Source organism: Schistocerca nitens, chromosome 7 (genome assembly GCF_023898315.1).
Source record: "Schistocerca nitens isolate TAMUIC-IGC-003100 chromosome 7, iqSchNite1.1, whole genome shotgun sequence".
Lineage (NCBI taxonomy): Eukaryota > Metazoa > Arthropoda > Insecta > Orthoptera > Acrididae > Schistocerca > Schistocerca nitens.
The window spans coordinates 218611632-218626095 of record NC_064620.1 but is presented as its reverse complement, the minus strand read 5'-3'; the positions used below and the strand labels follow the sequence as shown (position 1 = coordinate 218626095).

General features: G+C 40.7%; 1 protein-coding gene across 2 annotated transcripts in view; it reads left to right on the top strand.

The window, feature by feature from the left end:
- LOC126194803 (acetylcholine receptor subunit alpha-L1-like) overlaps window positions 1-14464 on the top strand; it is a 159857-nt gene that overhangs the window by 68373 nt on the left and 77020 nt on the right. The window contains exon 2 of one of the 2 annotated variants that reach the window (XM_049933114.1): window positions 8397-8566. The exons of the other annotated variant lie outside the window; for it this stretch is intronic. Coding sequence (XP_049789071.1) covers window positions 8397-8566 — 170 coding nt within the window. The remainder of the gene's footprint in view (window positions 1-8396; window positions 8567-14464) is intronic. 2 annotated transcript variants of the gene reach the window in all.

Sequence of the window (14464 nt, the reverse complement as noted above, 5' to 3'; positions counted from 1 at the left end):
AGGGTAAACTGGGATGTCAGTGGTGTTTGTTGCAGGAGCCGAGTGCGAGTTGTTTGTGAGATATTATATTTTGAAAAGTTCCCACACTGACACTTGTACAATACCTGTGGTAGAACACACAAAAGAATAACACAAGTGCATGTGCTGGTTATGTTATTTCTGACCAGCAATGAGATAATCTACCATCATATGTTGTGTTCAAAATGACCACTGCTAGCAGCAACACATGTTTCCTGTCTGGTATGGAACAAGTGCTGCACACGTGGAAGCATTTCAGCAGAGATGTCCGAGCAGGCTGCAGTAATCTGTTGTTGCATGTCATCGTGTGTAATTAGTATGCCCTTGTGGACAGCATCTTTCAGTTTGCCCCACAGAAAAGATTGTACAGGTGTCAGATCCAAGGAATGGCCAGCCAAAGTATAGGTCCTCTGTGTCTAGTCCATTATTTAAAAACAGTTTAAGAAGATATGCTGTTGTACTTTGTGCGCTATGGGCTCAACAGTCATCATGTTGGTACTAAAGGTTCCTACTAGTCTGCAGTGGAACGTCTTCTAGCACCCATGGAAGATGGTCTGTTAGGAGGCTGTGATACTTGTGCACGTTCAGTGTTCCATTTATGAAAAATGGGTCCATGACCTGGTGGTTCCCTATCCCACTCACATGTTTACACTCCACTGATGCTGAATTTCCCCAGTGGGGATTGCTAACAGACCAATAGTGCATGTTTTGATGGTTTACCAGGCCATGACTGGTAAATGTGGCGTCATCACTCAAAAAGATACATCTGGAGTATCCTGTCATAAAGCCCATGTACAGAAGTTAACACAATTATTATATTTGTTTCCATCCAGCTCTTGATGGAGAAAGATGTGGTAGGTATGGAACCTATGTGAATGGAGAATGTGTAGGACACTTGCCTGACACATGCCACTTCCTCGTGCAGCTGTGCAGGACTAACATGTGGATCACTGCAACAACAGGAAGAATATTAATTTGCCCCTCTTCTGTCATTGCTTGTTTCCCTCAGTTACATTGTGTTACACTAGCACTTTCACATAACTGGTTGAAGAGGCTGATAAATAATTGTTGAGATGGTTTACGTCTATTGGGATATCGTGCCACATACATCGTACAAGAATAAGCTGCATTCTTCCTACACTCTCCATATGCCTTGAGCAAGTTGGCTTTTTCTGCATTGGTAAAGCCCATCGTCCACTCGTGACCCTTTGCTTCGACTGTCACACATTAACTGACTAGCAATTTGCAATGCACTCAAGGAGCATACAAGCAAACTGTAAGGAAACATAAAACATCATACATAGCAACTATGCAGGTTAAATGGCACAAACAAGTGTCAGTGTGGAAACTTTTCCAAATCAAATATCTTGTAAATGACTTACACTAGAATCCCACAGCAAACACCATTTACATTCCAATTTACCCTACTTTTGTTAATGTCACTAGGCATTGTTCCGTTTCAGAAACTTCATGTTTGCACAAAAATACACTTTCTACATGTTATTACAGTCTGCTTATTGGCTAACAATATGAGCCCCTGACTACCAAACCTCTCTGTGAAAACCACATTACAGTAGGATTTTCCATTTACACATTATTTGCAGTGCAGGTTTTAGGTGATTCACCTGTATATAGAGAGGTTTCACTGTGTTCCTCATTTACGTAGGAAGGAAAATTGTTCTGTGATATGGCATGTTAATTGTATTGGAACTGTCTAGCCTCTGGCTTCGAGACACAGATCAAAGAGGGCGGAGGGGGGGGGGGGGGGGGAGGGGGCAGGAAGGTGTCATGGGCACCCCCTTGTCCAAAGCAACATTCTATTAAAAGTGTTTGTATTTTTACATACATTAAATCCCAAAATTTTCAGCTAGCATTCAGAGAATTAGTTCCGTAAGAACCAAGTGTCTCACAAATGGCAAAAAAATAATTAAGATTCATTCCAGCATACTTTTCAGTTACTTCCTTGTGGATTATTGACTTGCGGTCTTACTGGTTGTTGAAAACATTTCAGTAAGGAAAAAAATACTATCAACAACAGTTCTGACATGGTGTGAGAGTCAACTGGTGGAAGCGACAAACCACAAAAAATTGAGTGAAGGCAAGACTGAAGTATCCCTCATAGGGACAACAGTGATAAGTCCCAACAAGTTTATTGACAGCAAAAATCTGTTTTGACAGTAAGAGCAAAAAGTTCAGAAATATAGCATCTCACAAGGTACTGGTACAGAGGCTTGACAGTGCTAATCATAACATGTAAGCTTTCACAGCCGGCGTCTTCATTAATTAAAACTTCCAGACTGAATTGCTGTGGTCCATATATAAAACTGCTTCTCCTTCCTGACGTTTCGTTGCCTACTGCGGGCAACATCTTCTGAGGTGAGTCGGCGACTGGCTGCTAGGCACTGGAGCTCCCACTCATATAGAGCGCTTAGATGGTGCCACCACTCATCACGTGCTTTCGACTTTAAAACTATCTCTGGCTAGTGACATGTCTCTCAATTATAGGTAGTTGATAGTCACTTCGTTGGTAGCCTACAGAGTCGACCACCATATCTTGTCTAGTTTTAATCCTTCTTCTTTTTCATTAAAATTATTTTTGTGCTTGTAGATCTCTATAGCTTCTCTACACATGCGGGTATAATAATGTGAGGTCCAAGCTATCACGTTTGTCTCACTAAATTTTATTTCGTGAACACTGTCTTTGAAAACGTGTTCCGCTACAGCTCATTTGTCAATTTGTCCCAATCTACAGTTCCTTTTGTGTTCCGTTAGGTGGGTATTAACACTCTTTTTAGTAGTTCCAATATAAACCACGCCACAAGTACACGGAATTCTATACACACCTGGAGTAGCCAACGGGTGTCGTACGTATTTCACCAATCTTAAACTTTCACTAAGTTTCTTGGTAAGTCGAAAGATTGTCTCCACTTGAAACTTGGCCAAAACTTTTCCAATATGGTCCGTGATGTTATGAATAAATGGAAGAAAAACTTTTCCAGCCAACGGTTGTTGTTGTCGTGTATTTTTGGACACTTTTCTTCTAGGGAGGAGTGCTCGATCTATTTCGTTGTCAGTGTACCCATTTCTCTTGAAAGCCATTCGCAAATGGCTTAATTCATCTTGCAAATAAATTGGCTCACAAATGTTATTAGCCCTGTCCACTAAAGTTTTTATGACTCCTCTCTTCTGCCTAGGATGATGATTCAAATCCTTATGTAGGTAACGATCGGTGTGTGTTTCTTTCCTATATACCTTGTGCCCCAAAGTCCCATCTGCCCGTTTAATAACCAATACACCCAAAAAATTTAGTTGTCCATTACTCTCTTTCTCCATGGTGAATTGTATCTTTGGCTTGAAACTGTTTATGTGCACCAAAAAATCACTCAGTTCCTCTTCAGCATGATTCCAAATTTAGTTGTCCATTACTCTCTTTCTCCGTGGTGAATTGTATCTTTGGCTTGAAACTGTTTATGTGCACCAAAAAATCACTCAGTTCCTCTTCAGCATGATTCCATATCACAAAGGTGTCATCTGGACCTCAGCCTATGAATGACAGGCTGATTATAGAAGTGGCTGTCCAGCGAATGCTGGGGCTGCAGCATCATGGGGGCATTGTGGTTCAGTCACTTTCTCGAACATGTCAGTCGACTTGCCTGGTATGAATAAATAATGCACCAGTACCCATTTGTTTGGATGTCTGAATAGAGTATACAACCCATATAATAGATGAATAAAAGCATATCTGTGTGGGACTACTGCCATGCAGTATACATCTTCTATAACCCCTCAGAATATCTGGACTTAGGGATGAAAATTCCACTTGCCACTAATGTGCATATTAAATAGGATTTTAATTTTTCCAGTACATAGGCAGCTTTAGTTGTCTCTGAACATTACATAAGTGTATAGTATGAAGTTGTAGACAGAAACAGCAGCTGAGTTGTGTAATTGGAGAAGCAGTGGCTGTCCTTCTTGAAGTAGTCGCTTTTCTCCTAATATAATTGTATAAGTACAGCAGACTGCAAATTTGTCACCCTAGGAGACATCAAGCTAATACCATGTAACATGATCTTTAGCCATAATAATGGTCTCAGTTCAGCAACAAAGAGAGTTCACAAGTTTCTTCAAGAGTGCTATATCCCGATGAATCACTCACTAATGATTAGGTTCCACAGAGCTACCAGATTGTGGGGATATTGATTCCTATGTTTCATGCAGTGTTCCAGACAGTCTCAGAAATTTTCTGAGGGATTCAGTTTGGATGATTTAGCAGACCAGTTGAGGTGTGATAGTGCACCTGAATGTTTATTAATCCAGAAAGCTACGTGTGCAACCCCGTGAATATGGCTGTAGTTATCTTGAGAAACAGGAGTGTCCACAGCATAGTTATCATGAAGATATAGAAGATACGGCAAGCCTTGGTCACCAGTTATATTGAATTAAACATCCTCATTCATGTTAATAGTGTCCTAAATGAGAGTGCCTAGAAACACCACCCAAAACATCGCAGAACGGTCTCCAGACTGAACTATCCTCCACACACTGCGTGTTAAATGTCTCATTGCATACTTGATTTTGTGCATTGTTTTGAAAGAGGTAAAATCAATACTCCATAGACCTCACCACGTCTCCAGTCAGCTACCGTATAATTCCTGTGTGGTTTGGCCTACGGAAGATGTGCAGTTCTGTGTACCATGGTAATAGATGGTCTTCTGCAAAGCACCTGATTCAAAACATCTGCTGTGTGCAGTTCACTTTGCAGTGCTTGCCTAGGAACTGGTTGAGATGAACCTGCATTCACTGACAGCAGCAGGATTGAAACCAGTTGTCATTGACAAGTGTGACTTTCATGTCTGGTTCCTACCTGTTGGGATTTTTTTATGGCCACTGTTCCCATGCTGTGTTACATGGTTGTGGTGATACATCGTTCCTTGTAGACACACTGAACAGTTCACGCTGATACTCCAAGTCCAGTAACCACAGTTGCAGTGTGAACATAACATGTCCATATATGATGCCCCATTCTGTGTCTCTGCCATGTCTCTATGTTCACATCTTTCACAGTGCTGATATCATACAACTGACTGGCACATACATACCACTTCACTGCTCTGCATCCTTGGTGGATGGTTGCATGACCTGTTAGTACCAGTTTTATACCATCTACAGTACTCCACAGCAACCAGTCTGTTCCTTTAAGGGAGTGACTAATAATTTGTATTGTGTGCTTATACATTTGCCAGCTCCAAGTTCTGTCTGTGATGGACCATTCAGTGCTGACCAGTCACCATGCTATCCTCTAAGAATGTCATCATTCAGATGTGATACAGAGTGTGTGGGGCCGGCACAATGCTCTCCTGGTCATTGTCAGCTCTGTAGATCTTGGGCCACTACTTCTCACTTAAGCAGCTCCTCAGTTGACGTTAGGGGGTTAAGTGCACCCTGGAAATGCCAAAAACTGAACATGAGATCTAGAAATAATTCCTGTGATTGTCCGTGTGAGTAGACTAGTGCTAGTCATAGTTTGTTGTTAGTAAGCTTTACAGAAGTAGCTTGCAGTGGTGCTTTTGTCTTTTCCCTGACGGTTTTTTAAAGTTTGAGTGACTCCAGAAAATTTTCACATTTTCAGCTGTTATAGCATTTTAGATTTACCTCACATGAAAGCAGGCCATTTTCTCTTGCTTGCAACCTACTCCTGTTACAAATCTTCTCTTATCTCTAACTCTGGCAAGAAAATGTTTGACAAAATGATGTTTTGGCCAGTGTGTGCTTGCAGAGTTAAGCAACTTACCATCTGACACTTTGGCATGTTTTTCAACAGTGTTTTCGTCTAGTGTTTTCATCCATAATGCTAATAGGATCCACAAAACACAATAATATGACTGCTCAAACCATTAAATAATTTCCACCATACTTCAAGATTGTAACAAAACAACCTTCATTTTAGACTTTTGCTAGTATTCGCTATAGTTCGACAAATCCTGCAGCACTAAACAGTGTAAGAACTACACTTGTCAGACCACATCATATATTTTCATTCACCAGGAGTCTAGTTTGTGTACTTCTTATGCTGCAGAAGCCACTGCTTTCCTATAGGATACTTAGCAGCAGCAGCTTTAGCAAGAACTTTTTTTTTTTTTTTTTCACACACACACAGTTTGCACAACACTGATTACATTGACACCACCATCTCTAGACACAAAATTAAGTACAAAACGTACAAAAATCTGTTTCATAACAGCTCCCTTCTCCTAGAGACAACACTTCTTTGTGATGCCCTCCCATTTCTATCATTATTTTTTTCTTTCAACATTATGTTTAGCAGAAGAGGTTTTGACAAGATATGTGAGGAATACTCATAAAGTTTTTATTATCACATCAAAAAAGTTATGTAATTAATTTTTTATTTGTTTGCAGATATTTGTCTTCAGACATGGTACACATTGTAATTCCCCCACTCAATACCATAGCAAAAAGCTATAGCTGCCAAAACAAAATGGGGAATACTGCTGCAGTAGTTCATACTGAATTGGTGGAAGTGTATGGCAACAATACTCCATGATATGAGACAGTGCTTAGAAGGCACAGACACTCCCAGAATGATAGAGACTGAAGTGGCCAATCATCCCCCTCTGACAAATCAGGTATCACAGTAGAAGAGGAGGCCCTGGTGCTTTAAGACTATGGTATTAAAATTGAGCCGATAAGAAAGTGAAAGTACAGGGGCTGGACAAAAATGTGGAAATATTAAAAACACGATGCATTACCATGCCTAATACGGTGTAGGAAAACTGTTGACATTCAAACCAGCATCCAGTCATCACAGAATGGATACATACAGACCCTGTATGGTTTTCAAAGGAATTTAATATCATTCTTCCTGCAAAATAGTGGCAAGTTCAGGAAAGATGCTGGATGTGGATAAAGATCGAGCACTATTCTCTCCAAAAGTAGACGACAAAGGCTCAATAATATTGAGATCTGATGACTGTGGTGGCCAGGGGAGATGCAAAAATTCATCCTCATGCTTACAAAATGAGTCCTGGACAATGCAAGCTGTGTTAAGATGGGCCCTGTTGTCTTGAAACATAGCATCACCATTGAAGAACAAACATTATACCACACTGGATGGATATGATCAGCCAACATGGTCACATAATTCTTGGCAGCAATGCAGCCTTGCACAGTTACCAAGGTACCCATGGAATACCATGACATGAGTGCCCAAATCATCACTAAACCCCCATCAAATTTTACTCTTGGCAGCAAGCAGTCTGCATCGTAGGCTTGGGCAGCATACACTAGACACAAACTTGGCCAGAAGTTGGAGACAATGTAAAACCAGACTCATACTACCAAATGACTTTCTTCCATTGCTCCATAGCCCACGTTCAATGCCTTTGACATTACATTTTCCTGGTACAGGCATCAGCATTACTGATGTGTTGTTTTGGAATCCCAGCTCATCCTGAATCCCCAGATTATGTAGCTCCCTTCATGTTGTTTTCATGCTGACAGGGTTCGTGAGTGTAACATTCAGTTCTACAGTGTTCTACAGCTGTCACCCTCTTATTTTTCATCACAATCCTCTTCAATAACTGTTGTCACTATAACTCAACATACATTTTCATCTGTGTTGTGACTAAGCAGATGACGTTTCTCTGCTTTGCCTTTATGGTGTATAAATCTCCGATACAGTGCCTCTTGAAACACCAAACTCTTCAGCTACATTGCTTACAGAAGTGTACACTATATGAATGCCAACAATTTGCTCACTTTTAAATTCAGTTAGCTCTGATATAGTGCAGTCACACCTATGCAGAAAGTTGTTTTGACCATGATTGACACTTGCAACACATTGAGGGCATTGCACAGGTGCTATTCATGTTCAGAAACAACTGTGCCACATGCAGGCTTGGCTATGGTCAGCACAACACCACAATTATCAGACATACTCGTATCTCGAAACACTTCCAGAAATGTTGCTATATAAGGGAGAAATCACATACAATGGATAATTAAGAAAACACGTTCCAAAAATGAGTAGTTTACACCTGACAATAGTATTTTCAGAATGTCTATAGATAATGTAGGTTAAAAATTAATTAATTATTGTAGAGCACAGTTATTTGGATTACAAATGCATTACTATTGTTGTCACTGTAGATATAGATCTGTGGAAATTGAAGAAAGATGTAAGTAACCACTCACAAAATAAGTAAGAAAACAGAATAGACTACCAATTACAAAGTGAAATTAAATGCTACAGTCATTGCAGTTTATTCAGCAATGTTTTAACATCTTCCAGTCTGGCATTACATTTAGTGATATAAATGTATTAAAGTTTGTTAAGTAAGGCACCTTCTAACTTTTTACAGGCAGTCCAGAGATACCAAATACAGATGATACCAAACCACTATGGAATGCCACCTGGACAGATAAGCTGAAGCGTAAGCTTTTAACACATTATGACAAGTTTTCGAGACCTGCACAGCACACTAATGCAACTGTTGTCAAGATGGTATTAACTTTCCGACACATTGAACTTGTAAGTACAGTACATTGCAACTGCCACACAAAATATGTAGCAGGAATAGCAAACATCAAAATTACACAATTTCATTTAAGAAATTCAAAATGGTACAACTTAAACTGGATATAAATGGCTGCAATGTGTAAATTTGTAAAGTAGTTCTTGACATCCAAAAGGCTTTTGACTCAGTAGAACACCAACACTTATTAATAGAACTAAGATAAAGTGATCAAACGAAATTTGTGACTGCGTGTTATCGCAGATGAAGCATCACTGATGAATATTAGTTAGATAGTTATCAGCATGTTTCATGGATTATAAATGTGAATTATTGCTATACTGTTGAATGAATCAGTTTTATAATTACAGTACATCTAATTAGTCGAAAATATGTGCAACATTTAAAACACACACACACACACACACACACACACACACACACACCACACACACACACACACAAAGCAATACTACTACACAGTCAGAAATTTTTTTATCAAGTAGAAGGAGCTGTCAAGCAGATATGTTTTAAGTTTGTGTTTGAAGTTACTTTTGTTAACTCTTTGTGCACTAGGAACTTGGTTAAAAATTTTTATGGCTGAATATTTAATTCTTTTCTGTGCCACACGAAGGCTGAGTGCTGGATTATGTAAATTGTTTCTCCTTCTAGTATTATATTAAACAGAAGTAACTTCAGGGATGCCCCATGACAGTGCTTTCCATCCAGTATATTAAAGACCTGTCAGACAACTTTAATAGTTGCCTCAGACTTTCAAAGATTATACAGTAATCTATAATGAAGTGCTATCTGATAAAAGGAATTACCAAAATATCCAATCAGATTGTCATAAGATTCCAAACCCATGAAAATATTGACAATTTACTTCAGAAATTTATAATTTTGCTCTTCACAAAATGAAAAAAAAGGTATCTTATGACTAAAGTATCGGTGGTCATCTGCTGCTATAGCCCATTAATGCCACATTTCACCACAGGGTCCTAACAGATACATTAGCTGTATGTTCCACATCAATTTCTGCTATTATTTCATGCAGTGTTGCCTTTCTGTAAGTACTGACAATTACATGCAAACACTGCTGCTCTCAGTCATTAAGTAAAGGCCAGTGTGTTGCTCTTGGTGAGAAGTAATGCCTGAAATTTGGTACTCTCAGCACAGTCTTGACACTATGGATCTCAGAATACTGAATTCCCTAACAATTTCCAAAATGGAACGTCTCATGCACCTTGCTCCAACTACTATTCCTCATTCAAAGTCTGTTAATTCCCATCATGTGGCCATGACATGTCAGCTTCATTAGTTGATTTGGGGGAGGGGACCAAACAGCGATGTCATCGGTCCATAATCATGTCAGAAATCTTTTCACATGAATCACGTGAGTACAAAAGACAGCTCCACCAATACACTGCCCTTTTATACTTACATGTACGTGATACTACTGTCATCTGTATATGTGCATATCACTATCCCATGACTTTTGTCACTTCAGCATATTAATATATACATAAAGTAGGACAAAGAAAATAATACATGATCATACATTACACAGTAATACAGCCTTATATAGACTTATCAGCCAGAACATTATGACCACCTACCTAATATCTGGTATGTCCACCTTTGGCATGGATAACAGTGTGATGCATCGTGACATGGAAGTATTGAGGCCTTGGTAGATCACTGGAGGGAGTTGGCACCACATTTGTGCACACAAGTCATCTAATTCTCATCAATTCCTTGGAGGGGGTGGGGGGGGTGGGAGGTGGAAGTTCTGATGCCACATTCCATCACATCGCAGATGTGTTTGATTGGGTTCTGATCTAGCAAGCTGGGAGGCCAGCACATCAATTGGAACTCAGCACTGTGTTTCTCAAACCACTCCATCACGCTCCTGGCCTTGTGACAGGAAGCGTGATTGTCACGGAGAGGTGTACATGGTCTGCAACTAGTGTGCAGTACAACTTGGCTGTCATGGTGCCTTTCATGAGCTCCACTGGACTCTTGGATTCCCACATGAATGTTCCCCAGAGCATAATGGAGCTGCCACCAGCTTGTCTCTGTCCCACAGTATGGGTGTCAAGGAGCTGTTCCCCTGGAAGATGATGGATTCAAACCCTCCCATTGGCATGATGAAGAAAGTATTGGAATTCATCAGACCATGCAACACTCGGACCCTGCACCAACATCCAGTGTCAATGGTCACATGCTCATTTCAGCTGTAGTCATCAACGTCATGGTGTTAACATTGGCAGATGCATGGGTCATTGGCTGCAGAGGCCCATAATTAGGAGTATGCAGTGCACTGTTTATTTGGACATACTTACACTCTGCCCAGCATTAAAGACTGATGTTAGTTCTGCCACAGTTTAATGACTGTTCTGTTTCACCAGTCTACCCAGCCTACATAGTCCAATATCTGCAATGAGAGGTTTTTGCCCATCACCACAACATCTCGATGTGGTTTCACCTTGGTTTTGCCTCATGCTGAAGACCCTCACTACAGCACTCCTTGAACGCCCAACAAGTTGTGCAGTTTCCTCCAGGTCATCACAATCCGCCCTCAGTCACACTCAGGTAGATTGCACACCTACCCCATTCTACACAGAGACAGCACCGTACATGTGTCTGACTAGCAGTCATTCCTTGCCATGTGACACTGATGTCTTGAGTAACTGAAATAGTTTGTACTTCTTCAAACTGAAAATAGTCATCACAATTCTAAAATTACTAATTTAAAATAAGGTGTGGCAGTATTGAGCCTTCTTCTGTTTTTGATTTATGGGAATGACATTCATTACTGATCTCCAAGCTGCGAAGTACATCTTTACGCATATATTTATCATGTATAAAAAAGGTATCACTTAATGAATCAGAGATTCTTTGCAGTATTGTGACAAACGAAATTGTTCAATACTTCAACAAAAGCCATGTTAATATAAGCACCAGTAAGACATATCTCATGGAGTTCGACAATAGTAAACAGTGATGAAATTAAACTGTACATACGTAGTGAAACCATAAGATAAAGAATAAAAATCTCTCGGTGTACATGCCGCGTCAATTCTGGATAAAACTCCAAGCTTTCGACCACTACCTCCATGGTCGTCGTCAGGGCTAAAACTGACTGTCGTGAGCTAGCGAGGTTCCCACTTTTATATGCCAAGGATGGCTTCTGATTGGCTGGAATACGTCATAGCAACAGCGATATGGCGCGTAGTGAAGTGGTGCCCTCTGCTTCCATAGATGTAGCTTCTATCCTGCGTTGCTTGCAGCGCCATCCCTTGAATCAGGAGGTAAAGTGCGGGAAGTTTTTCTCTGCGATTTTTCTTTATGCAGTACACTCTTCCAAGTGTTGCTAAGTGCATAGCCATTGTCTCTGTTAAAGTTATTATCGCTGAGTCTAATTTCGACTGCTTCCCAGATCACAGAGTCCCAGTAATTCGATGCGTGGGCTATTACTCTGGTTTCTTCAAATAAAATCTTATGTTTGTTAAGCAGGCTATGTTCAGCCACCGCAGATTTTTCCAAATACCTGTATTTTAGGTGGCACTGGTGCTCGATGCAGCGGTCGGCAACGGTTCTTACAGACTGGCCCACGTAATTCTTGCCGCATTCGCAAGGAATAGTATAAATTCCTGGCACTCTTAAGCCGAGACTATCCTTGACTGATCTCAACATTTCCTTAATTTTCCTAGGTGGTCGGAAAACTGGTTTTATTCCTTGCCTCTTCAGGACTCTGGCTATCTTGCTCGTTGTAGCACCGCAAAAAGGAAGCCGCGCTATGTGTTGGTCCTCTTCTTGTATATGGCTGGCATCGTGTCTTACTTTCTTGGACAAAACTGATTTAATTTCACCGGCAGAATAACCATTCCTCTTGAAAACAGTCGTCAAATGGTTAATCTCGGGAACGAGGTGGTCCTTGTCGGAAATAGTCCTGGCTCTGTGTATTAAAGTATTCAGCATAGCTCTCTTCTGAGACGGATGATGGAAGCTATGGCTATGCAGATATAAGTCTGTATGGGTTGGCTTCCTGTACACAGAATGGCCCAGTCGTCCATCCGGCTTTCGCTCTACCAACACATCTAAAAAGGGTAAGTTCCCTTCCTTCTCTACCTCCAATGTAAATTTTATGTTTGGATGTACACCATTTAAATGTTCGACGAACTGCTGCAGCGTGTCGCTGCCGTGTGGCCAGATTAAAAAAGTATCGTCGACGTATCTGTAGAAGCATGATGGGCGGAGGTGAGCACTGTTCAACGCTCGTTCTTCAAAGTCCTCCATGAAAAAATTCGCTATAGCTGGTGACAACGGCGAACCCATAGCTGTTCCATCCGTCATTTCATAATAATTTCCACTGTATAAAAAGTAAGTGGTCGTCAAGGTGTGCCGGAACAACTTCAAAATTTCTGAGGAAAAATGAGCAGCCAACAGTTGTAAGGTGTCATCCACAGGTACTTTGGTGAACAGAGAAACCACGTCGAGGCTGACCATGATATCACTTGGGCCTATCTTCATCTGTTTTATGATATCAACAAACATTTTTGAATTCTTAATATGATGTGGGCAGTGACCAACTATAGGCGCCAACAATTTAGTTAAGTGTTTTGCAAGCCTGTACGTAGGAGAGCCAATAGCGCTAACAATCGGTCTCAACGGGACGTCCTCCTTATGAACCTTTGGCAAACCGTACAGTCTTGGTGGCCTAGGCGCTCTCGGCCGTAAGTTCTTCACCAGTTCGTCGGAGAGGCCAGAGTTTTTTAGTAGCTCCCTTGTCTTCCTGCTGAGCGCCGATGTGGGATCCCGTCTGAGAATCCTGTATGTGCTATCCTCCAGTAATAATCCAACTTTCTTGTGGTAATCTGTAGCATTGAGGATTACCGTGGCGTTTCCCTTGTCAGCAGGTAGAACAACTAGATCTTCATCTTTCTGCAACAATTTCAGTCCTTGTCTCTCCTCTCTGTTGATGTTTGACTTAGGCGGCTTGGATGTCGCTAAAATCAGGCTAGTAGCAAGCCTTACGTCGTCCGCTGCTTCTTGAGGAAGATGACGAACTGCTTGTTCCACTCCACTAATAATCTCAACCACCGGTAACTTACGTGGAGCTGGGGCAAAGTTCAATCCTTTACTGAGAGCCGAGATGGTAGCTTCATCAAGTTCCTTGTCAGAGAAGTTGATAACAGTGCGGTGAATGCCATTGGACCCAGTAGTTTCTTGATCACGGTTAAGCCGCTCAAATTTATCGGCCTGTTTCACCGTAGTCCTGCTTAAATTGGCTCGTTGGTGTGCCGCCAAAGTCATATCCACCCATTCCCAGTCCAATGGTGAGAGGACTCCGGCCAGAAGTAAATGGCAACTAAATAACAGACGAGCGTTCATGTCTAGTTCATACCTGGTATGACGTATCCTCTCTTTCACAATAGCATGGCTGGTCTTTCGTAAAATTCTATTTACTGCAGCGGTTCTGATGTGGTATGTAGCCACATAAGATAAAGAGTTTAGAGTAAAATTCTGTGGTTTAATCATTCAATGCAATCTGGAGCGGGAAATGCATGTTGAATCTTTAGCAGATAAGTTATATAAGAACTTATTAGTAATCAATATCATTAGCAAGTTTTGCAAAGATGCTATTGTACAAAGGACTGCTTGTCATGCAATGTATATTACGTCAGAGTTGTAAACTAAAATTTGAATAAAATCTGAAGGAATAATGTCATCATGGAAAAAACTGTATGATAGTCATGATAATAATAACTTGTAATTATTATTTTGTAGGGAAGTGCTGATGGAATGTAAATACTTCGGAGTAAAGGAAACCACTTTCTGAAAAGCAGATGCTTTGAGTTTTTGAGTCACTGACAGGCACACTTAAATAGCAAAGAAAACTTGCTAGCCTT